The following is a 25781-nucleotide window of genomic DNA, read 5'->3' as shown; positions in this document are numbered from 1 at the left end:
TTCAGATATTTTTATAGGCAGCGGTAATTTGGAGATGGCCACCTTCTGCATCTGGCTTCCCTGAAGGTCTCCAGCCTGCTCCATTCCACTGGCTGAAAAGGAAGAACTTGCGTTGTGATGGGCGGGTCCCACACACATTCGTGTACATCTCCTGCACACCTGCTGCATTAGTTGAACCTCAGCCATGAGGCCACATTTCACTGCAAAGAAAGCCAGGAAATGGAAGCATCTGTGAGCTCAGGAAGAAGAAAAACACAGATTTGGTAAACGACTACCCATCTTTGCCATACTGCTATTTATTTGCCCTAAAATTTTGAATTATCCTTGTTTTTCTCTCGTTGCTTAGTTGCACATTTGCTTTCATCACAATAATCCAGGTATTTTCTGCTTCTTAACTATCTGAATTCTTGCTCTGAATGGACTCTATTCTTCTTTCTGAAGGCCACAGATTTGTTTCTCTAACTTACACATGGTTACTTAATATGTGGAATACAGTCGTTTTCTGTGATTCCTAAAGTTTCTAGTTGTGTGTTCATCCAGTAAGTTGTCACTTCACCACAGCTTTTCGATATCCCCCTTGCCTTCATTTCCCCCAAATCTACCACGTTCTTCTCCTGAGCACTCGCCCAGAGGGTTCCAGAATGGTTTCTAGGACTGTTGCAAAGCAGTACCTTGGAGGCTTCCCTTTACTTGTGCCCTCAATGCGCACCCTGTTTCATGGCAACTTCCTGTGCCTCAGTTTCACCTCAAATGCTTTCCAAATGTTTTCCAAATGTTGCTTTGGAAGGAAGTCTTTAAACCTAAGCATGGCTGCAAATGTCCTTGTCTGCATCCGCACTGACGGAGATATTGGCTAAGTACAAAACTGTACGTAGAAAATATCTCCTCCCATAATTTTTACAGTGTTGCTTCATTATTTTAAGTATACTATTCACTTCTGCAGAATTGGAGGGGTGTGCAATAAATAACACTTCTCTTCCTTTTCTGAGATCTGAAATAAATAAGAAATAAGCAAATGAATAGTGAGGCATAGACCAAAATAATCAGCACCTTTATTACCAATAACCATGCTATTGTAATATATATATATATTTATTCCATATACATTCATATATATGTGTGTGTGTGTGGATACATGCTCCCATATATACTCATCTAAATATTTATATTAAAGAATGAAAAATATAGGCAATTGGACTTTCCAGTGTTGGACTCCAGAATTAGACAGACCTAACTATCCTTTCCTAGGCAGCACTTAACTGAAACTAGTTGAAAAAAATTAAAGATCAAAAGAGCTAGTCAGCTTTGTTAATGATCTGGGGGAGTTTGTCTTCCCTCCAAGCTAGAGATGGGCATTATACTATTTCATTGTTATCTCTGAGCCAACTAGAGTCCAGGGTCTTTAGTTTCTTTGATTGGGTTTTATCACTAAATGGCTTTTTCATTTGTCACTCCAAATAAAGATTATTGGGGAGGGTATGGGGATAGGTAAAGGGAGATTCCAACAAAACATAGAGGAAAAATAGTAGTCACTTGGGAGAAGTTTCCCAGGCATGCATCAAAAAAGAAAAGGGGTGGGTAGAGAGAGTTTAAAGAGAGCAGCTACACATGATAAGACATTTGAGGGGATCAGGATAGGACGTAGCAGGAGGATGATCCCAGCTGGAGCATCCGCACTCTATTGAGGACGATGCTGGGGATGTAGGGGATTCAACTGCCACACACATAACCAAGAAAAGAGCAATGCTGTCCACTCAACATATAACAGAATCCATAATGTGAGCCACAGATGAAATTAAAAATCCCCAGATGCTACATGACAATGTGAAATGAAACAGGTAAAATAAGCTTTAATAATGGATTTTGTCAACCTGATATATCCAAAAGATTATAATTTTAATACAGAATCAATGTAAACTATAAGTATTTTGCTTTTTAAAAGATGCTAGTTTCAAAATCTGATGTGTGTTTCAGTTATGCCATTTCTTAGTACTGACCAGCCACATTTCATGTGCTCATGAGCCACATACACTTGAGACTTCTGTATTGAGCCTCAACTTTAAACTTGTTATATCATCTGTCCTCATTATTGCTAATGCTTGTAGAGTCCTGATGCTATCAGTGGGTTTTATTCTCACTTATGTTGTAGGGTTTAATAAGCAGATGCAGTTTAATTATAAAGACTGATAAGGCAATGGGTCTGAGATACAAAAATCCACGTCAAAATATGATGGAAATTCTTCCCTTTAGCTTTCAGCAATTGCTGAAGCATATTTGAGCTGAATAGGACCAGAGAGCAGAGTCTGTTTTAAAATTAGTTTAGGCAAAAGATAAGGGTGAGCTAACTCTTGGTTAATCTAAAAAGGCTTCTCAAAAGAAATCTCATTTCAGACCTTTTCTCAAGGTTGGAAGTAATGACATTGGGTCTAATGAGTGAAGATTACAGAAGACTTTGAGGAACATGTGGATTCGCTGGTGGAGTAAGATGAAAACAATTTTGTTATATGTTCCTGGAATAAGCCAGAAAAAACAAAGAAGAGTGATTCTAGGGACCTAGCATTTATGATCTCTTACCATAACAGAATTGGAGGCCTTTCTCAGACTTCTCCATCTTGATTATGTATTCATATCTTGATTATGTATTCTTCTTATCTGAGATGTTCATGCATCCAGAAAGCAATAGAGGTGAGATCTGGACCCAGGCAGCCTGACCCTAGAGGTCACAAAACCAGTCCCTATGCTATAATATCAATAGAGCATAGAAAAAGTAAACATTTTGAACAGATGTCATGCTCAGTGTCAGTATAAGGATTAAATGAAATTCAACATCTTGCAGTCTTGAGCACAGAAAGAAGGGGATTAAAGTGCTTGTCGTGGTGAAACAGCTTATTCAGCAGCTATGCAGTGTCACCTGGGGCAAATCCCAGTGCCATCAATTGGGCCCTGTGTGTCTTTGGTCAGTTTATTTAATCTCTCTGGCCTCAAGATTTTTATCTGTATAAAAGTGCCTACTTGAGAAATCTGTTGTAAAGATTAAATGGCATAACCCAGGTAAAATGGTTAGCAAAGAGCCTGATGCATAGAGAAACTCTAAAAATATCAGCTACTATAATTACTCTTTCTACCTACTCTCCCTTCCACTCTTAAGCACAATTTTAGATTTTAGAACTAAGTGCGCAGAGCAAAATGGCACACAGTTTGAAAGGAAATTCATGTAAACTACAGGATCTCAATATTGGTAGCTCTTAAATAAAAAGTTTTTTTTGTGTGTGTGAATTACTGATATTCTTTAGAATAAGAAACTAGCAGACTGACTTGAGGAGAGAAATGGTTTGGGGCTCAGGCAAAAGGAAAAGAGTGCCTAGTGAAGGAAAGGCCTGTGTGGCAGTGCGTCACTTTATTTTACACGCCACCACTTGGACAGAAATAGTGGGAAAACTACATTTACAACAGGCACATTCATACCCACGTGCATGTAAATAACTGACAGAGCAGGAGTACCATTATCTCGGACAAACTGACACTTTAAGTTCCAGCTCCGTTTCTAACTTCATGCATTTCAAGGAAATCACTTCTCTTCTAACAGCAAGCAGCCAGCAAGAGCAGACAGTAAAACACAGATAAGATAGCTCAGGCACAGAGGGAATGGGGAATGTCTCTTGGGTAACCACCAAACTTCACACTCATGCAATGGGCCCCAGTAAAACAGTGGGCCCTAATAAGCACATTCCCTTCCCTTTAGGTACATGAAGGTAGGGAAGCTAAAAGCATAGTTGGAGGTATGCCTGCAGCTTTAGGGAGATATATGGGAGCAGACACAAAACTCTCCCTCCCAGATAAGCAAGACAGAGACACAGAAACATTCCGAGACTGTGATAAGCTCTCCTGCCCTGAATCCTTAAAAATTCAGTCTGTAAGAGAGAGTACCTCTGACCTAACTCAGCCAGAAGCCCCTCTTGGGTTTATCTCCAAAATAAACCTGTCTTGAACTGTTGAGCTGCTTTTTGTGTTTCTTTCCTTTTTCTTTAATTCTTGCAGTAACATGGCCTAGTACAGAAATAGGTATCTAGCAATAGTCCAGATACAGTTAATTTCTAGCAAATGGAGTAGCATCTGTCTCAAAGTGATGGAGATTTCAGCTTAGTCACTACAATTGTAGATTTTAAGAAAGAAGTGTGATAATCAGAGTTAAACAGAAAGCAGTCACAAAGTGTCAGACAATGTTTTACATGCCTTACATATGTTCTTGTCATTAACTTTCATGACAAGTCTAGAAGTTATGTATTATCATCATCCCTCTGGTTGAGATGAGGAGACTCCATCACAGAGGAATTCAGTGACGTAACTGAAGTCCCATGCTGTTTGTGGGGAAGGCAGAATCTGACCCTGGACACTTTGGCTATGGAGTCCATACTATGGCCCCTGTCACAGGCTGGCTGTTCCCTTCTAACTCATGAGAAAAATAAATATTAAAATAACCTAACTTAGAATTGAGAAACAAATATTGGAACTTGAATTAAACAAGTATTTTCTTCTTGAGAAACATGTGCTTGACCCCTGAAGAGTCTAAGTGGGGCAGGGGTGCTGGTTGCCTGGAGAGACTCCTCTTTTCTCATCAAAGCAGGTGACATGGCTTGTACTAGAGAGAGGGAAGCTGCTGGGCTTCGGCTGCCTCCCCTTCCTCCACCTGCTGCTTGTGCAAGGCAGGTGCAGCTGTGTTGACAGACCTGCAGCCACTCAGGGATTGCAAACTGGGAGAGGACAGGAATCGAGGCAGGAAAGTGCCAAGAGAGAAACATGATGGCAGCTCCTCAGCATTCTTTGTGGATGCAAATGAATACACATTTCATTTAAGCCAGGCACTGACAAATGGCAAAAGATTGTAATCCCAAAAGGTAGACTCTCAAACATCATAATCCCAAATGTTGAAATCGCAAAAAATCAGAATCCCAAAAATATAATTCTGGAAAAATATTTTTAAATTATGTAGAAGATACGCATTTATTTTTTATAAAGGGTTTATTTCAAAAAAGACATAAAAACACACAAAACACTTTGTAGGATACTTTATGCAGTACAGTAGGCTGTAATAACCAGCTTATTTTTGCAAGCATAAATACCCACACTAGTGACAGTTGTACGAGTATAACAGCTATGAGTGGACAAACCATACTCATGAAGCAGTGAAGCAAAATGCAGCATGTATAAATGCATGCCACTATAGTTGCCAATTGTGTGCAACCGGCTTTATGATTGGAGTCATCAGAAATACCGTGATGAGCAACCTAAGTCCTTTGATCAATTGAAAACCATGATGGATCACCACCAGATAAAGAGTCACCCAAACAGCCGAGATCGCCAGAAATTTTATCTTTCCCAAATGCAGATGTACAAAGAGGACATCTCTTCATTTATTCAGGAAGTTTCAACCTTTGTACCATATGCACGCACAATGCTGAGGCACAAAGTCAATGCTGTGACCACGCAAGTTTTGGAGTCAAATTTGAAAAATAAATTCTTAAAACTAATGAGGACTCTCTGATAGTTTCTACACAATTTAGAATTAGAAATGAGGTGGCAGCCAGGTGGTTCATGCCTGTAATTCCAGCTCTTTGGGAGACTGAGACAGACAGGCGGATCATCTGACGTTGGGAGTTGGAGACCAGGCTGACCAACATGGAGAAACCCCATCTCTACTAAAAATACAAAATTAGCTGGGAATGGTGGTGCATGCCTGTAATGCCAGGTACTCAGGAAGGCTGAGGCAGGAGAATCGCTTGAACTTGGGAGGCAGAGGTTGTGGTGAGCCAAGATCGCACCATTGCACTCCAGCCTGGGCAACAAGAGTGAAACTCGGTCTAAAACAAACAAACAAAAAACAGAAATGATATGGCATTTGATATTAGAAATGATGAGAAGATGAATTACATAGCCTTGAATTGTAAAAAAATAGTGCTGACAATTTAAAATAGTGGACAATCTTTAAAAAAGAAATCTAGAAGGAAGTTTCAACATACGCAAAAGTGTATTGCAGGGGTAGATATGGACAATTGCATGGAGATCATCCACCAAGGCTGACTGAACTCCACAGTCACTAAGTACATTCTGAAGTCTTGCCTCCGCATGAATATCTGCTTTTGTTCTTTTAGGACATGGCTCTCCCTTCTGAAAGTCTTCTGTGATTTCCGTTATTGTGATTTCAGGGTTTTAGACATTAGGGATTTTGACTTTAAGGAGTTTCATCTTTTGAGATTTCAACAATCGGGATTATGGCATTTGGGATTGTGTTTTTCAGGATTGTGAACCATACCCAACTAAAATCGCCGTTCTTGGTCTTTGACAGACATGACTTCCAGCAACCTCATGGATGTTAAACAAAACACTACAAAACAAAACAACAACAACAACAAAACCCAACTCTACACATAAACTTAGGTCAAGAAAACCCTTAAGCTAAGGAGGGCGATTTGGCTGTAGGGTCTTCCTAACATGTTACTTAAAGGCTAAATCTATTTTGCTGAAGCTCTTGCTTTACAGAGTAGGACAAACCAAACCTGTAGAAGACAAAGCAAAGAGTCGTCTATTTACCCAAATAATTTTCCTCTTCTTTTCTGGGGAAAGGCTTCTTAGGATTGAGGGCTGAGTGAATCTTCATCTTTTCTCCTCTTTCCTTCTCATAGCCCCAGATCCTTCACTAAAACGCTGGACCTCCTTGTCCTACTGGAAGCTTGCACTCTTGGGCTGAGGTCTGAGACCTGCAGAAGGCTCAGAGACAGGCTCAGTGCAGCTGCAGGGTCGTGCATCTGCTCTGCACCTGCTTGGTCATCTCCGGAAGCCAACTGAGGCAAGAGGAACTTGCAAAATGTTTGAGAGTCAGTTGGTCAGTAGTTTATGATTCCCCATTTATTTTCTATTTCCATCCCCTGGAATCTTTTTAGGTACCTGTGAATTACTAAAGCAGGAAAGCAAAGGGAGTGGAGAGATTGCATGACTAAATGTTTCACTTAGACTAATCTTCTCTGGCAGGTGTTATGTTACGAACTTTTCATGCTTTTATGCAATCCTGTCCAACATGTTTTATATTAACTTTTATATGATCCCATCCCCAAATTTCGTGGTAAATATTAATGGGTAGATTTTCCAGATACATAATCAAATTCTCTGGAGCTTAGCTGTCATGTCCAAGGCTTAAAGACAGTGGCTGCTAAAGCCAGCTCTGACTTGGTGCTTTTCTACACTTCCCTCCAGCTGCAACCTTCTTTGAGGCAGCCGAAGAGACATTTTGTTGTTTGTTGCCATTTGTTTGTTTCTGTTTTGCTTGGAAGCATGATCTGTAAACCACAGAAAACAGCAGCATATGAACCATTATTGGAAACTTAAGCCACTTGCTGAATGAAGTTTCACCCTTGTTTTTGTCTAAACACATACATTTAAGATAAGTATTCACCTAAACATGTCAAAACACATTGTCAGTATTTTGCAAGTTTTAGATAAAATGGGATGTAGCAGCTGTCTTGAGTTTTTTTTTTTTTTTTAAAGATTCAAACTGATTTTTATCTATTTTGAGGCAGTTGTATTTCTTGGAGAACGAATGATAGTCATTGGGCCAGGATGCCACTAAATAAAGTAGCAGTAGCGGTAGCACTGATAGCTTTAATAAAACGTGCTAAATAATGTATGCCTATTGTTTCATTTAGAGCTATCTGAAGCTGTGGATTTCTTTAATTGTTAAGCCTTACATCATGTGACTGGAAATGGCAATATGTCACTCGCCAGTTCTTTATGAACTGTCAGTCAAGGTTTTTAAATCATAGACATTCTGCTACTAGTAATGAAAAGGCAGGCAAACTAGTAAACACATAGCCAGAGGGGAGGAGAAGGAAGAGAAGTCATGCTTTTTATGGGTGCCTATAAATTCTGTGATATTTAAAACACAGCTGTGTTTTTATCAATTATGTTACAGCAGTAACATTGTAAAATGAATCTTAAATGATCTGTCACCTCAGGACAAGAAATATAAAGATTGAATGGGACAGTTTTTATATAAGAAACCTAGCTTTAAATTGTTTGAGTGGTTTTAGACAATTTGGTTTTAAGCACTTTCCTTGCATACTTTGCAATAAACAACTCCAGTGTAAATACTATCAAAATTAAAATAAAACTATTCAAAAAAATCATTCTTAGATTGTAGAAAACCTGGTCTACATGGTTTGCATCTTTGCTGTGCTACATTTCCTGCCAAGCACGTTCTTGACATTATCTCATCCCAAACAATCTTGTAACCAGCTTAAAAAATAATCACAAGTGGTTCTGCCCATTATTTTGAGCTTTGTGGGTTACTTTATAGTATTTTTAAGATTCTTTGATTCCATGCAGGTACCGTGTTAGGTTATAGAGCTGTAAAGATGAATGTGTCTGGTGCCAGAATGAATCCATGCCCAGGTAAATGCCCTTCTTTGTGATGGGCAGTAATGTGAAGTGTTTAGCAGTGAGGACTTTGTCATTCTAGCTCTAGCCTCATCACCAGCTGGCATTGCTCAGACAAGCTATTTTTTGCAAAGTCTCAGGCTCTGAATCTGTTAAGTTGGGCTAATATTACTTTTAGTCTTACAGGACTGATAAAGATTGGATGAGATGATACGGGTGCTCAATACCAATAACTGCTGTTAGGATCACATCGTGGTCCTTGAAGAGTAAGAATGGAAGGGGAACAGAGACCAAAAGAAGCCAACTCAGTGTCTAAAAAGCTTCTCAGAGGCTGAAGTCACAGAACAGAGAACATTTATATTTTCCTTGAGAAGATTAGTGTTAAATCACACACATTTCTATGTTCATTGACATAATTTGATTCTTAGTATTATACAAATTATTTTCTCTCTATAATTGAATGTAATGAATGTTTCCCATGTTCACTTCGACACACAATGCCATAATGAGTGTCTCTGTACATATCGCACTGCTTCTGTTGCTTCTGTTGCTTCTGTTAGATTATTTCCTAAGGAAAAAATTCTAGGAATGTTTATGCTATGTACACTTGCTGAATGAATTTCTAATGATATTGCAGTTCACCACAATTAATATAAGTTTTGATACTTGCATTTCTTTTTAATTTGCTGAGGTTGAGGGCATTGAAATGATGCTCAAAAGTTGTTTTCATTGCCTTTGATTTCCAATAGACATCAATATTTTTCCATATGTCTTTTTACTATTTGCGTCTGTTGATTCTTTCTTCCAAGGAACATTTGTTGAGGACCTGAAAAGTATTAGGTACACTTATCAATCAGGGCCAGTAAACATTTTTTGTCAAAGGTCAGATAGCAAATATTTTGTTTTCATGTCATATAGTCTCTGTTTCAGCTACTCTAGTCTGTCATCGCAGAACAAAAGACCCCATAGACACCACCTAAACGAATAGACTGGCTGTGTTTCAGTAAAACCTAGTGTATAAAACCAGATACTGGAATGAATGTAACCCACAAGCTATAGTTTGCCAACATTAGTTCCAGCTGCTGGGGCTACAATATGAACACAACAAAAAAGAATTCCATTCTTTGCAGAAATATTTTAATGGGTGGAGACAGCATAAACAAATGAGAAGCAACAGATAAACTTTGCTGTCTGTCCTATTGAAATAAGTGTTTGGAAATGCTCTCATTAAGAAGCTGACATGTAATTAAGAGCTATGGTGACCATCTGCCTGGTCACTGCTTGGGCAGGACTGTCGTGGTCTCATCACCTGAGGTCCCATATCCTGGAAACCCCTCTGATAGTGGAAAACCAGAGTATTTGGACCTCTAATGAGGGGGACAGAGTAAGCCCTGCGAGAATATCAGAAACGTGGTTCCGATAGAGGAAACAACCAGGTGTTTGGCCATGAGACAACAGCGTATGGTGAGTGAATGAAGAATAGAGCAACAGGAGTGTGGCCTGAGCAGATGGGATAATTGGAGGGTTGTAGGAGAGACGGTCAGGATATGAGAGGGGAAAGGTCCCAGAGGATCCCAGAGGGTAGGAGTGGGCCCTGTAGATCAGCCTTCGGACTTTAACCTCTATGCTGAGCAGTGTGGGAGCACAATGGGGAGATGCGAGAAGAGAAAGGGCATCGTGTGATATAGCATTTAAGAGGATTACTCTGGCTACTTTATGAGAAAAGAACGTATGCTAAGAAGGGAAAAAATAAGAAAACCTGTTAGCAAATCATTGCAAAATGAAGATGAGGGGTGGTGTTACTTGAGAGAGGATAGCAGCAGAGGAGATTGCAAGACACTTTTGGACTCAGAATGCCATTTAAAGAAAGTGCTGATGGAATTTCCCTACACAGTGGTTGTGCCACATGAGAGACATGGAAGAGTCATGGATGGCACCCTGCGTCTTCTCGGGCAACACTAGAAGAATGGAGTTAGCATTTATTGAGATGGAGAAGACTGCGAGAATTGCAGATTTGAAAATGGAAAGATTGGAAGAATCATTTTAGGGTTAGTAAATCTGGATTGTTATTTAGACATCATATGGAGTTTAAATAGGGAGTTGGATAGAGAAAGCTGGAATTCAGGAGAGATTCATGGAACTGAATGACACTCTGAAAACCATCGACATATAGATGACAGAGTAAGACATGAGGCCTACTGAGGGGAGGAAGGAGGTGGTGAAGGTTGAATAACAATTTACCAGGTGCTGTGTTTGCTACCTGGGTGTAGGGATTATGCATATACCAAACCTCAAAACACAAGATTTATGCAAGTAACAAACCTGCATGCGTACCCCTGAAACAAAAATAAAACTTAAGAATAAAAATTAAAAATAAGTTAATCCACACAACTCAAACTGGATGAGATTAACAAGGCAATGAATGAATGTATTTAGGAAGAGAAGAGGTGAAGAGACTGAATCCAGGACACCGTACCAAGAATTGGAAGATGAAATGATACTGGCATGACAACTCAGAAGAACTGGCCAATAAGATTAGAGAAAGCCTGAAGAGTAGTGTCTAAAGAGACGAGTGAGTAGAATGATAAAATCATATACAGTCAGCCCTCCTTGCTGGTGGGTTCTGCATCCACAGGTTCAACCAACGGGGGGATGAAAAATATATATTTTCTAAATCTAGAAAATGTTACATTGTGGCTATGTCTACAATATAACTAGGCATATGATGGCTGCATCTGTACTGACCATGTACTGACTTGTTTCTCCTTGTCATTATTACCTAAACAGTATAACAACCATTTCTGTGACATTTATAGTAGGTGTTATAAATAATCTAGAGATGATTTAGTGTATATGGGAAGATGTGTATAGGTCATATGCAAATAAAATTCCATTTTATATAAGGGAGTTGAGCATTGTGGATCCTGGGACCAATTCCCAATGGATACCAAAGGATGACTGTGCACACATTATTCCTGTGTAATTTTTTTTTGTTTTAATATTGTACTACACTTATATAAGATGTAACCACTGGCAGAAAATGAGAAAAAAGTATGCTGATAACTCGGTACTATTTTGCAAGTTCATGTGACTATCCAATTATTTCAGAGTTTAAAAGTTTAGGCAGTATAGGAATGAAAGGAATTCAAGGATGAGGAAATGGATGAATGTTAAATGTCATTGAGATCTGGAGTGAGATGAATCCTAGGAAGTGACTCTTAGATTTCTGGCCATGGCTGACATATGGGCCTTATGCAGGGAACCCAGGAGGGTAAAACTCTGACTCAAGTGGGTTCAAGAGAGGATGGGACAAGGTTAAGGACTGCAAATATGGACATCTTTGAGACATGTTGCAGCGAAAGGAATTTCAGAAAGTAAGGCTAGAAGGGAATGTGGAATCTAGAAGCAGATATGGAATCAAAAGGGAAGTTTACAACCTTTTCTTGAAGGGGGACAATTGGAGCATGGTTATATGCAGAGAGCAGTTCTCCACTGAAAAGACAAATAGTCGTTTTGAATGAGAAAAACCTGGAAAAACTTTGACTTAAAAACTTGATCAGAGATGAAAGGTAGAATACAAACAGGTGTACCCACTAAGTAGAAATATTTACAGGAAAGATATTTTATAAGTAGGGATCAAAACTAAAGGTGATAGATTACAAAAATTTCTCTTTCATTGCTTCTATTTTCTTTGTGAAATGGAAACCAAAGTCATCAGGTGGCAGTGAGGATTTGGCAAGAGATGCTGGCAACTTTAGAAGGAAGAAGGCATGAAACAGTCATCCCCCCAAAAGGCAGCAGTGAACAGATGCAGAAAGTGAAGCAGGATTGTTGGGCATTATTATTATGGGCCAATGTAGGATTATGGCCATACATGTAAAGCTAGACCTTTCAGTATGTTTTTGGTTTTGGAATTCCTCCAGCTGCTTTTACCTGCGCGGATATAAAAGTGGACTTGGCCTGGATGGGAACCAAAGGTGTTTTACTCTGATGATGGCAGAGTTATGGGGAATGCAAGGAAGTTCATTAGGCCATGAGCCCTAAGGATGGTAAGACAAGAGATGAGGACATGATCGGGACAAGGAAAGGAAAATGAAGAGGAGGCAGCGTCAGGGAACTCTAGGCCCCATGGGTCAAGGAATTATTAGAGTTTAGGTGTTTGAGTAGGTGACCTGGTATGGAGAGTTGGGGTCTGAGAATGGGATATTCACAACTGCAGGTGTGGAAGATGATCCCTTACTGGCAGTGAGAAGATGAAGGGTGATGATGGGATTGGTGATGGCGTGGCTGAGGTAGAGTTGGGCTGTTGGAAGAGAGGGGAGAATTAACCAAAGAGGTTGTGCTATTCCCAGGATTACCTGTGTTGACATTGAAATGAGCAAGAATTTGGGCAAAGGTAGAGTTGAAGAGGCTGACAGTGGGCCAGAATTTTAAATCTTCATGGAATAGTGGAGTTCACGTAGGCGTTTGTAGATGACTACAAGACAGGGGGTACTAGATTCTCATGGCAAGAGACTCAAAGCTGGGCACATGTGGAAGGAAAGAATAAAAGTCACCTAGAAGTAGCAATGAGACGCATGTAGCTGGACATGGGGTCTGCCAGCAGGATTGCTGGGCATGGACTATGGATGTAAAACATTGGCTACTGAGATGACTTCAGAGAAGACATCCGGGTTTCCATCAGAGGAGGAAGGGAAGGAAAATACGTCAGAAGTAATTGAAATGTAGGAAGTTTTGCTTATAATTGACTTTCAGTTTTCAAGGAACTAATAGAAGACATTCAGGAGCATAGGAAGAATTATGATTAGGGGTCAGAAAATAAGATGTGTAGATCTTTAAGTGGATGAGATTGGAGGGATAAAGGGTGACCCAGGAGACCAGGGCTTTTTGCAGGGACTGTTGTAAGGGAAGACAAAGGATGTACAAGAGTACCCTCTTAATGGCCTCGGCATGAAGTAAGTGGGGTTGACTCTATGAGAACAGGAGGGAGGGGGATGGAGCAGGAATGGTCTGTGTCTCTGGGTTTCTTTCATTCTGTCCCCTGGAGGAGTGAGCACCTGTGGAGGTAGCCACATCCTGACCACCAGCCCTTTGTGGCCCTTCCTTCCTAAATAACACCTCCTAGTATTACAAACTATTATATTGTATATGTGGGTGTATTTCTTATTTCTTTCCTGGATATTTCCCCATGCAATTGTAAAAATTGAGATGGAATTATACATCCAATTGTATACCCTGCATTTTATAAATTTAACATCATAACTTAGAAATTCACTGAAGGAATGTTATAAATGCTTGGTAAACACATTTGATGATCCTATGGTTTGAATGTATCATAGTATATTTAATGATTTATCTGCTGTTGAATATTTAGATTATTTCAATTTTTCTTTTTGATAAGCATGGCAATTTGCCTCTAACTAATGTTTTATTCTGTGTTTTAAATTATGTCCATAAGGTAGATTTCTAGCAACATTTATGCCTACGAAAGGGGCATAAAACTTTTAGAGTTGAGAAATATACTTTTCTTAAAAGTCTGAAATTCCTTGGGAGGAAATAGAAATCAGTTCATTCTGATTTACACTTACATTTAGAATTATTTTCCCCACTTACAGAAATAAGTAGATTCAAATGCATCTTTCCTTAAGTGCCTAATCTTCTTCTTGGATTAACTCAATGGCATTCAAACATCTTTTAGCTGTACCATCTTTTCTTCAAATGCAAAATTTTATGATAACTCAATAAAGGAAACAGACTTTTAAAAATAATTGCTCTGATGGAAATTCGGTATGGGCACCAGACCTACGCACTGACTATTTTGCTGTTTGTAAACATTAACTCTTTGACATGGAAGTCATAGAAGCACAATTTAGAACATACTGAATCATGTGTTGTGTGCTAACTTTAACAATCAAGTATTTATCTGTAACTTTCAACGATAACTTCAATTTTTGTTCTGCATCATGTGTAAACAAGAGAGGGCTGAAATTTTAAATAGCATTTATTTAATTATATCACCACATTTCAGATTCCAAATAAAAAATTATAAATATGTAACACTATTATATTAGTGTCTGAAAACTTTGATATATTTTAATGCTTATTAATATCCATGGAATAAAATGAGCTTCCATTATATTAATATATTACCTAAAAATTGAACAGAATAATTGTGTTTGTTTTAATAATTACATATTTTAATACATTTTATATGTTATATGTGGTTTTTAAGTTAATGATGGAACTTGAACTAATTTTTCCAGCTGCCCTGCAGCTTGCTCATATTTGTCCTTTAAAAAAGTTTTGCTGTAACTTTTTTGTTTTCTCTGCCTGCCTTGACTTCATTTCATGCAGCTCTGGTGAGTTTAAAAACAAAGAAAAAACCTCTGGGACTTGTGGTTTTCCTGCTTGCTGAAAACAAAGCAAAAACACAGTAATAAACCCCCTATGGATTGCTACAATTATGAAACGTTCTTCTTGGTAATTAATTTTTATCTGAAATTTCACTCTACTAAGAGTTCTTGAGGCAGCTCTTACAGATTATTTTTTTAAGAAGTCATTCTTAAGAAAGCCACATAACTCTATAACTAAATTAACGTTTCTTCTTCTGTTCTAAGAGAGGATATGGTTTGATGCCACGCATAGCCCCCTAAATACATTTTGTCATAGTCCCAACATTTGCTAAAGACAACTGAATAGAGGCTTGTTTGCAACTGCTATAACTATAGGAAAGCCAGAGTCATTCACTTTTCATTCACTGCATGAAAAAAAAAAAAAAAAAAAAAAAAGAGGAAGAAAATACTTCCTATCAGGCTGCCTCCTAGAAACAGGTGCACACATCCAAGAACAGGCTCATAAAGCTTGCATTCCATTGCTTTGCAGTCAGCAAGCACGGAGAGGTAAAGTATACAGGACGGAGAGGCGGGAAGTACTCTAGGTTAGTGCAGTTTTAAATATGGTGGTCAGAGAAGGTAGGCAGGAAAGTGGCTTGTGAAGGGCTCTGAGGTCAGCCCGGGAGATGCACTTCTCAGGCAGGGTGGTCAGTGCAAAGGCCTTGGGGCAGGAACATAGGTGCCCTGGCCCAGGAAGCAGCGTGGCTAGACCCAGTGAGGAAACGAAGAAATGGGAGCCAGGGAAGAGAGGAGCCAAAGGAGGTGGAGGATGAGGAACAGGAGAAGCCAAGGTTCCAGCTCACGTAATGCCTTTCAGGGCCTGCTTTGGTTTTATTTTGAGTGGTGATTTGAGTAGTTCACAGCTTTGAACAGGAAGTATACAGAAGGCATGTTTTATGAAAGTGGGCATCAGTGCTTGATTTTACTGAGAAATAGTAAAAGTCGTGGCCGGGCGTGGTGGCTCACGCCTGTAATCACAGCACTTTGGGAGGCCGAGGCAGGCGGATCATGAGGTCAAGAGATTGAGACCATCCTGACCAACATGGTAAAATCCCGTCTCTACTAAAAAAATATAAAAAATTAGCCGGGCGCGGTGGCAGGTGCGTGTAGTCCCAGCTACTCCGGAGTCTGAGGCAGGGGAATGGCGGGAACCCGGGAGGCGGAGCTTGCAGTGAGCTGAGATCCGGCCACTGCACTCCAGCCTGGGCAACAGAGCGAGACTCCGCCTCAAAAAAAAAAAAAAAAAAAAAAAAAAAAAAAAAAAAAAAGATATACTTACTCAAAGTCCTGGGTTCTCTCGCTCACAAAAGAAATATGAATGGCGATATAAGATATAAGCCATGATAACTAGTGGTGAGTTACTTCTCGTTCCAGTCTGGACTTCATTTTATGCAAAACAGTTATGGTGACATTGCCATCTGCATGTGCAGATTAAAAGGAAGAGGACAGAAACTGTGCTGTTCCCTCTCTCGTTTTACCCACGGATTTGACAAAGGGAAGGATCAATTCTAAATAAAACTAATATCCCAAGAATACTACCTTTATTTATTTATTTATTGAGGCAGGGCCTCACTCTGTCACTCAGGCTGAGTGCAGTGGGGTGATCTTGGCTCAGGGCAACCTCCGCCTTCCAGGTTCAAGCGATTCTCCGGCCTCAGCCTCCCAAGTAGCTGGAATTATAGGCATAGACCACCACACCCAGCTATTTTTTGTATTTTTAGTAGAGACGGGGTTTCACCATGTTGGCCAGGCTGGTCTCGAACTGCTGACCTCAGGTGATCCATCCATCTCAGCCTCCCAAATGCTCTTCATTTTTTTGTTTATTCCAGAGTCATGATCCTCTTGGTGAATGAGACTTACTCCTGCACACAAACTCGGTATATTTCTACCCTGGAATTCTCAGCAACTGCATGAGAATGTCATGGGGGAACTTGCAGTACATAAAGCATCTGTGGTTGATATGTGAATGTCAAGTCTCCTCTGGGCCATGGCTCTTTCTGTTCCATCTGTTGGGAATGCTCTTCCTGTAGCTCATTCCTTGAATAGTTCCTTTTCTTCAAATCTGGCCTAAATATTGTATTTTCAGAAAACCCTTCCCTGCTCATTCTAGTAGAGAATTAGTTTTCATATGTATTGAATGAATAAATTAATTAACATAAATGCATGGTTCTGCAAAGTCCAGTTCTAAGCCAATTCCCAGTGATTTTGGCAGCTGGCTCCTGTTCACGGGGACCAGGGAATTAAGAGACCGTGCTTATGCTAGCAGTCCTGGGTCTGTTAACACAAAGTGCAAGTGAGATTTTGACACTGTTCATTCTCATGTTAATGTTTGCTTGTATACAATAACTCACTTCCAAATATTTAGCGGGAACAAATCAAATGAGGGAGTCCTGAAAATTCTTCTGTTGTTTGAAGTGGGAATAAAGCACTAAACATGGTATCCATGGGAGACACCGTATGTTCTCTCAATTGTGAGTGAATTCATGACTGCAAACCTTACAATCCCATGTGGAATGTCCTTACACAATACAAGACAATTCAGAAAACAATCAAAGAATGAGCCAATTCGTTGAGAAAAGCAAATGTCTCACCATATGATTTGAAACTGGAGATAATTAAGTGTTCGTTGTCAGCCACCACATTGAGACAATGGCCCTACAAAGCACTTTGTCTGTATCTATCTGGTTGCAGAGGGTGTGACCACCCGGCCACATGTCTCTATTCAAGGAGTCAGACCTGCCGCTACATTATGTTTTCTGCAGTTACAGTGAATGTTTATAGGTTTGAAACTTCTTTTATTATTTTATTTTATTTTCTATAAGTTATTGGGGTGTAGGTGGTATTTGGTTACATAAGTAAGTTCTTTAGTGGTGATTTGTGAAATGCTGGTGCATCCACCACCTGAGCAGTATACACAGTACCATATATGTTGTCTTTTATCCCTCACCCCCTCCCACTCTTCTCCCCAAGTTCCCAAAGTCCATTATATTATTCTTATGTCTTTGCGTCCTTATAGCTTAGCTCCCACATATCAGTGACAACATACGGTGTTTGGTTTTCCATTCCTGAGTTACTTCACTTAGAATAATAGTCACCAATCTCATCCAGGTCAACTTTGTAACCTAACCAGCTAAATATTTTTAATAAAATAAAAATCTTAAAATCATGCTATGTTAAATAATAGGTAATCATAGAATGTCTAGGTCACCTATATGGTATAGAAAACAATATATCTAGATCTGTTAACAAAAAATTGAGGAAACAAAGTAACTACTTAATACACAAATTTATTGAAATCTAAAATATATTGTAGAATGGTAAACTGAAGGAAAGAAGGAAAATCCCAAATAAATATGTTTTGTTTATAATAGCAAATTATATGTTGCTATAAATACTACTTCATTTTTATGTTTTTCTTGTTACTAAATATAACACAAAAATTCGGATATATAATTTAAAAAATTAGGCAATTTTTTTTTTTTTACTATAAAATAGGCTTTCCTTTCAAAAAAAAAGATTCATGGCAGAATTTATTTTGAAACAAAAACAACAAATACATGGTTTGTGGATATACTCTCTCAGAAACACATTATAAAGTTCTACATCTACAATGATTAAGAATTCAAAGGTTTCATTCATTATTCATGAATGTTATTGGGATGTTTTCTAGATGTTAAACTATTTCTTGACAAAACATTGAAGGAGTTTTTAAATCCCTCATAACAATTATATTACTATAATACCACAATTATATTAAAATGTTTGTATTTCTTAGTCTTTTTACTTAAGTTGAAATATACATATGTATACACCTTAATGTAGATCAATTTGTTCTGCTTTTTCACAGAGCAGACATTATACCCTTTTTTCTCTTTTACAGTAGAGTATTTATGCTGATTAATTTTAATTTTATTTAGTTTGTCATATATTTTCTGAGTCTCCAAATGTTTCCCAGTTGATGAATTTTTTTTGTTTTCTAAAAATCTGAAAAAAAAAACTCTTGGTAGCTGTGAAATAGGAACAAAAACAAACATTTCATCACACATTTTGGATGTGATTAAACAAAATAGTTCACATAATGACCTTGGTATAGAATATCAGACACCTAAAGTATACTCAGTAAACATCAGACCCCAAATTGGGTAACTTGCCAGGGAATATGAGCCCTCTCATTGTCACTCGTGTGTGTTGGTAAATTGCCTGAAGCACTATATTAATGCATGTTGATATTAGGATCATACAACTATATCAATTTTACTCTTGGTATTTATATATTTTCAAAATTTATCTTTTTAATGTATATTGATATTAGATGGTATTTCAGTATTGTTTGAATGCCTATCATAATAAGAAAGGTTGAAACTTCACCTGTGTTTGTTTTTAAATTTATTTTGGAATTCACTCTTATTTAAATTGCCATTTAAAATCCTTTTTTCCATGTATCTGTTTGTATCAGTCTAATCTATCTATCTATCTATCTATCTGTCTGTCTGTCTGTCTATCTATCTATCTATCTACCTACCTACCTACCTACCTACCTACCTATCAATCATCTATTTATTGAGACGGAGTCTCGCTCTGTTGCCCAGGCTGGAGTGCAGTGGCGCTATCTCAGCTCGCTGCAAGCTCCGCCTCCCGGATTCACGCCATTCTCCTGCCGCAGCCTCCCGAGTAGCTGGGACTACAGGTGCCGCCATCACGCCCAGCTAATTTTTTGTATTTTTAGTAGAGATGGGGTTTCACTGTGTTAGCCAGGATGGTCTTGATCTCCTGACCTCGTGATCCGCCCACTTCGGCCTCCCACAGTGCTGGGACTACAGGCGCCCGGCATGTATCTTGTTTTTTAAAATACAAATCAAGTAAGTGTAAATAATATTCCCCTGCTATGTTGTTGCAAATATTTTTTTTATTGTGTTGTTTTTATTTATATACATTTATTTTGAAAAAAATAAACAGGTAGATTGGTTTACTTATAAAGTTATTTTTGCTTCAGTAACTTTCACAATTTCTGTTTAGTTGAGATAGTGCTTAATTTGAGACCATATATTGTATCTTAATGTGACAAGTTACCCATTATTTAATACCTTCAAACATTTTAATTTGTGTAGCAGGTATTTTGTATGAGAGAATTTTTAAGTTGATATTTTAAAAATTTCTATTCAGTTATTCCAATATACTTTAATAATGTCTCTTCACTCATCATTTATGATGTACATTTAATCATATTGGGTCCTTATAACACTCCACACTATAAGGATAATGGTTGCCATTTCTTTCAGCAAAGCCTTTATCTTTTAGTGATATGTTGGAGCAATTTAATATCTTTAGCAGCCAAACTGGAAGATAAATTCACGACTAAATATTATATCAAAAATTAAGTAATTAATTTTTCTCGGTCGACATGGGCTTTGAAAACTGTTTCCTCTGTTGCATTATTTATAAAATGGGTCAACATGTAGAGCTGCATAAATCTGAAAGTGAAACAAATTGATTTATTTTTAAAAACGTTTTGCTCATCAAAGATAATAGTTATGTAGCCCTTCTTCAAATGCTATTATGTTTAAAATATTGCTGTTTAGAAAATAAAGCCCCTTCCAAAAATAGTGAAGAAATTAAGAGTTAAAAAGTTTTGTTAGAGAAATTTACAGCACTTTAGCAGGTGCTTTCAAACACAAACACATATACAAACACACGCACACACACGCGCACACACACACGCACCAACACTAATTTTGTCTCATTCTGTACTAAAGATTTTCTGTGATTTAAGCATTTTATCCAATGAGTAGCATTAAGTTTGTTTGTCTTATATACATAATACTCAAGTTATCAATCAGATTATCTTAATATTCTATAGTATTTTATGTGGAGTGCTATACAAAGAATTCTAATACATCTTGCATATATTACTCTGGTGGGATTCTAACTGTAACTCATTCTGAAATATTCTATGGGCATTAACGTGTTTACTGAAGAAATGCAATAGTGATTGCAAGTTTGGGATTTTTTTTCTCTCTCTGCTACCTTGTTTTTTTCTTCATTTTATTTGACTTTTCTATTTCGCCTTCTTGGTAAAGGAGTAGTTCATGTCACCTACTCCTTTACCAACAAAGTTACCCTTAAATTTCACCGCCTGTCTGCTGCAGTAGATGCTCTGGTCTTACCCGGGTTCAGCGAGCATGGTACTCATGCTGGCCCAATGAAGTATGGGTCTCCCTGATCCACCCGTTCATCAAGGGAAGTTCTAGGAAAACGTAGATACTGTGTCTAAGATCTCAGACTCAGGGGATCCAAATATTAGACACGGGCATAACATTGGAGTTTATCCAGCTCAACCACTGCCTTTTTTTTTTTTTTCTTTTTCTTTCTTTTTTTTTTTTTGAGAGGGAGTCTCGCTCTGTCGCCCAGGCTGGAGTGAGAGGCGCGATCTCGGGTCACTGCAAGCTCCGTCCCCCGGGTTCCCGCCATTCTCCTGCCTCAGCCTCCCGGGTAACTGGGACTTCAGGCGCCGCTACCTCGCCCGGCTAGTTTTTGTATTTTTAGTAGAGACAGGGTTTCACCGGGTTAGCCAGGATGGTCTCGATCTCCTGACCTCGTGATCCGCCCGCCCCGGCCTCCCAAAGTGCTGGGATTCCAGGCGTCAGTCACCGCGCCCGGCCGCCATTTTAAGTAGAAGGAACCTGCATGACGGTGAGGTACCCCCATGTGATCAGGGCTGGTACTCGGGGGTGGGCACCAGCACAGCTCTGTCAGCTGTTAAAATAGCAAAGAACACTCTTGTACCAGTGAACACATATCCCCGAAGCCCTGCACACTCCCGAGGCACCTCCTACAGGTCCTTGGAGCTTCCAGCAGTGGAGAAACCAGGGGGCTAATGGCTGCAGGGTGGGGCCCAGGACTGTGTCCTGGAGCTGTGGCTGGTGTCCCTGTTTGTCTTGGCTGCCTGTAAACACTCTTGTCAGATAGGTTTACGTTCACCTCTGGTCGAGGTTACTGAGATGTTTTCCCAGAAGAATCCAGTGAAGCTGCTTCTTCTATACCCTTGTATTCTGTGTTTATTCTATGCCATGCACATAAATAAAACTGTTTCAAAGCTTTTTCAAGAATAGACAATGCTTCAGCTCATAGGTTGCCATGACAAAAATTCGTAATCGTTGGATGTCAGTTCCTTTTTTTTTTCCCCCCTCTAAAACTTTGAAAAGGGTGATTGTTGGCCAACAAGGTGAATTATTAAGAATCTATGCAATTTCAGCAATTGGATTTCAGTTAACACATTTCATTAATCTTTCAACCATATCATTTTGGTAACTTGGACTTTGATAACTTTTAATTCCACACATCTATGATATTTTATCTTTTAATGTAATAAAGGTATTAGAACTCTTTTGTTTTGCATCTGTTTCTACATTAAGATGAATTAACTTTTGTATATAATGAATTCAGAGAAAATAAAATCTAAATATTAAATAAAATTATATATTTATACATGAAAAACAATCTGGAAATATGTATTTATGTGTGTGATATGTTTATATAGAGTTATTTAATCAATTATAAAAGTATCTGTCTCTAGTGATCTTGTTTACCTCATCCCTTTTTGAAGGGGATGTTTATATTTGGGTTTAAAGAAAAACAACATAGAGTATGTCTCACTTTTAGTTGTTAACCTGATTCACCATTATCCCAACCCAAGTGGCTCAGAGCTGAATTCTGCACAGTGTCTGAATCTCAATAGTGGCCACTATATTTTTCCTCGTGGCTGGAATATGTGCTTCCTATTATTTTTATACGGTACTGATTTTTATCTCTATTTTCAAAAATATAGTTTTAATAGGGAAATGTATATTATGATCACATTCCTAGTAGCTGTTCCCAAGAGTGTCATAAAAACTGTGGTGAGCTGGGCAGTTGTGGAGCTGGTTCTCAGCTGATCGGGGATGTGTGTGTGCTTGCACAAAGGTGCCCACGGAGAGTAGGGGGCGGGAGAGACATTTAGTCATGGCCACAGGAACTATTTTCACAGTTTTCAAATAGCAGTATATACACAGTTATTTTTATTTGTGTTCAGTTTTACACTTTTAAAAGAAAACAATATCATGATAGCATAATTTTTATAATCCCCACACTTTATTAATTTTAAAATAAATTTGGGATCTCAAAAATGAGTGTCCTGAGATGTCCTACAAAATATGGGCAGCCCTTTCCACAGTGTCACGTGCTTTGGATGGGTATCACAGACTGACCAACTATTAAAACACGAGAAAACCTATCCCTCCTCTAGTCTTGATTTCATTGATATTTGAAGGTAGCAATTTTCCTCCAACTGTACCTCTCAAAGACGTCCACTCTAAAGCCATTAGCTTTAGTTGACATAAACAGCATGAGAATGACTAGTGTGTAGACCAGCCTGGCATCCTGTAAGAAGGATGGAAAATGCAATACTCCAAACTCTGGGAACAAAAACAGTGTGCTCTCAACTACCCCTTTGCCCCTGGCATTCTTCTGAGTAAACTGAAGGCAGCTAATTTAAAGGGACCCATATCACCCTCCTACTGTTGCCCACAAGGTGGGTTCTATTTCGACATTTTTGTGAGGCTTAGATCCTGCCAAAAAAAAATGAACATCGCTGAAAGATGAAAGAAATTTTGGAACTTGCAACTTGGGAGGAGTTAATAAAAGGAGGTCAGTTCCTCCCACTTTGCTGTAATTTTGGTGGAGAGAGGGTGGGTAGGGTCGAAGATACGCACTTTGTGAGAGCCCAGGCCAGTCACACAAGCTCTGCTTATGGCCAGCTCCCCCCATCTTGGTAACAGGCTGACTTTTAAATAGCATCCACACTGCCGTGTCAGAATCAATGACTGCTAAATATACATTCTGCAAAGGAAGTATTTGAGGAAAGAAAGAAAAAGAAGAAAAGGAAGAAAGAAATGCGGGAAGGAAGAAATTTTTAAAAACACGCTTTAAAACAAGTTATTTTTAAAAACATGCTTTAAAACAAGTTATTTTAAAATACTTCTCTCATATATATTGTTTATATGTATAATATGGCTATATATAGTATATAAACTATATATGACTATATATGTTATATATAAACTATATATGTATATATAAACTATGTATATAGGTTAATATGTATGTAGTATTTTGTAATAGATAATATAAATGTAACAGGAAACTTTTTTATAGCAAACTTTCCAAGTTCTATTTATCTTCTAACCAATAATTTTTTAAATGTTAGTTTGTATATTAAATGCACTTTTATCTTTACTGGCCTTTCACGTCTCACTTTTCCGAGATACTCCATTTTAAGTTTCATGCAACTATTTTCTACTCAGAACCTTTTTATGAGGTGATGTGCCTCTGTTACTCAATAACTATCTGAAAATTCAAAACCCAAATCTCAAATTTATAGAAAATAAAATTAGGGCAACCATTTCTTTTAAGAGCACAGTATTCTCAAAGCCAGGTATCCATGAATTAATAATAAACGCCCACATGTTTTTAAGCCTCAAAATGTTGCTTACATAGTGTCTGTCATCTTCCAGGTTTCAGAAAAAATCTTTGAAAGTCGTGTTAGGCTGCCTATCAATGTCAGGTATGTGGCAACTACACTTTCCACATTTCAGAAAAGCCACTATTTCCAGCTTTCCCACAATGGTCGTTCAATTAATAATACAATTTAAATTTTAGACTTTAGTCAGCCTTTTCATAGAACTCATTAACATACCAAAAGATTCTTTTTCAGATTGAGTGTCTCAATTTTGGGTTCAGAAAATATTTGTCGCTGATCAAGAAGTGACACGTTGTGGACACACTCGTGTATGAAAACCATCCTGAAATGCGATGCTTTCCTTCTGCTTCTGTCCCTGCAGCTGAGGGAGCCTGCGGAGGAACCTTACGTGGGACCAGCAGCTCCATCTCCAGCCCGCACTTCCCTTCAGAGTACGAGAACAACGCAGACTGCACCTGGACCATTCTGGCTGAGCCCGGGGACACCATTGCTCTGGTCTTCACTGACTTTCAGCTGGAAGAAGGATACGATTTCTTAGAGATCAGTGGCACGGAAGCTCCATCCATATGGTAAGTCCCAGGAAGAGATGCCACAAAGGATACAGCTGTGTTTTCCCGGTTTTTCCCCCCAACGGGCTTCAAGAATTGCTTGTCTCTGGACGTTCATGGGCAAGCATGAGTGTTCCTTTTTTCACTTTGCTCTTTCAGCTCTGAAAAAGTTGCCTTTACTGTGACTCATTTCAAAGTTTCTAAGATGTCTGTGTGCTGGTGTTTGGAGCTTGGGAAGTTATCTGTGTGCTTGAGCTTAGAGTGCTCTCATTTTTGGACTCTTTTAAAGCAACGAAGTAAGGCGAGTTAGTTTTGGCTTTGGTCTGGAGCGGTTTCACTGTGAACAGAGATTTTTCGATTGTGTATTCTCTTTTATCTCACGTTACCGAGCATTGACAGACTGCTGCAGATACGTGATTGTGCATTTCTTTCTCTTCTTGAAGACTGTACCACATCCTGCAGCCACCTATGGGAAGTGCCTGTGGCTACAAGATCCTCAAAGGCAAAACAACTTAACACACGTCCTCGTCCAATATCTGTGCAGAATTAACCACAGGATGGTCAGTTCTCTGGTGTGTGCTCTGGTAGAGACAAAGGAGAACAAGATCTAAGGAAGTACTGCCTATTTAGGGGTGACGGTCGTGGTTGCCAGAACAGTCTTGTTTGTGTCCATAAGTGCAATTGGAGAGACTTAAAAGCACAGTTGTTCAAAGGCTTAATTTCTGTCTCGAATTGAAGTCGTTCGTTGCGTGTTAAACTGTGTTGTTATTTTTGTTATTTAAATTCTGAACACATTAAAACTGCTTCAGTTATCTGTTTTAGATCTTGACATATGACAGAACAGGAACAGGTATATTGAGACTCAGGTCAACACTGAGGAAATGTTGGCCGTTTATGAGT

At 38.7% G+C, this 25781-nt stretch overlaps 1 protein-coding gene across 1 annotated transcript in view; it reads left to right on the top strand.

Annotated features, from left to right (window-relative positions):
* CSMD1 (CUB and Sushi multiple domains 1) overlaps positions 1-25781 on the top strand; it is a 2034615-nt gene that overhangs the window by 974214 nt on the left and 1034620 nt on the right. Inside the window, exon 5 of the mRNA XM_015144705.3 lies at positions 24695-24902. Coding sequence (XP_015000191.3) covers positions 24695-24902 — 208 coding nt within the window. The remainder of the gene's footprint in view (positions 1-24694; positions 24903-25781) is intronic.

This window comes from Macaca mulatta, chromosome 8 (assembly GCF_049350105.2).
Source record: "Macaca mulatta isolate MMU2019108-1 chromosome 8, T2T-MMU8v2.0, whole genome shotgun sequence".
NCBI lineage: Eukaryota > Metazoa > Chordata > Mammalia > Primates > Cercopithecidae > Macaca > Macaca mulatta.
Note: the sequence above shows the minus strand (reverse complement) of the source record. Positions and strands in the feature narration are given on the sequence as shown.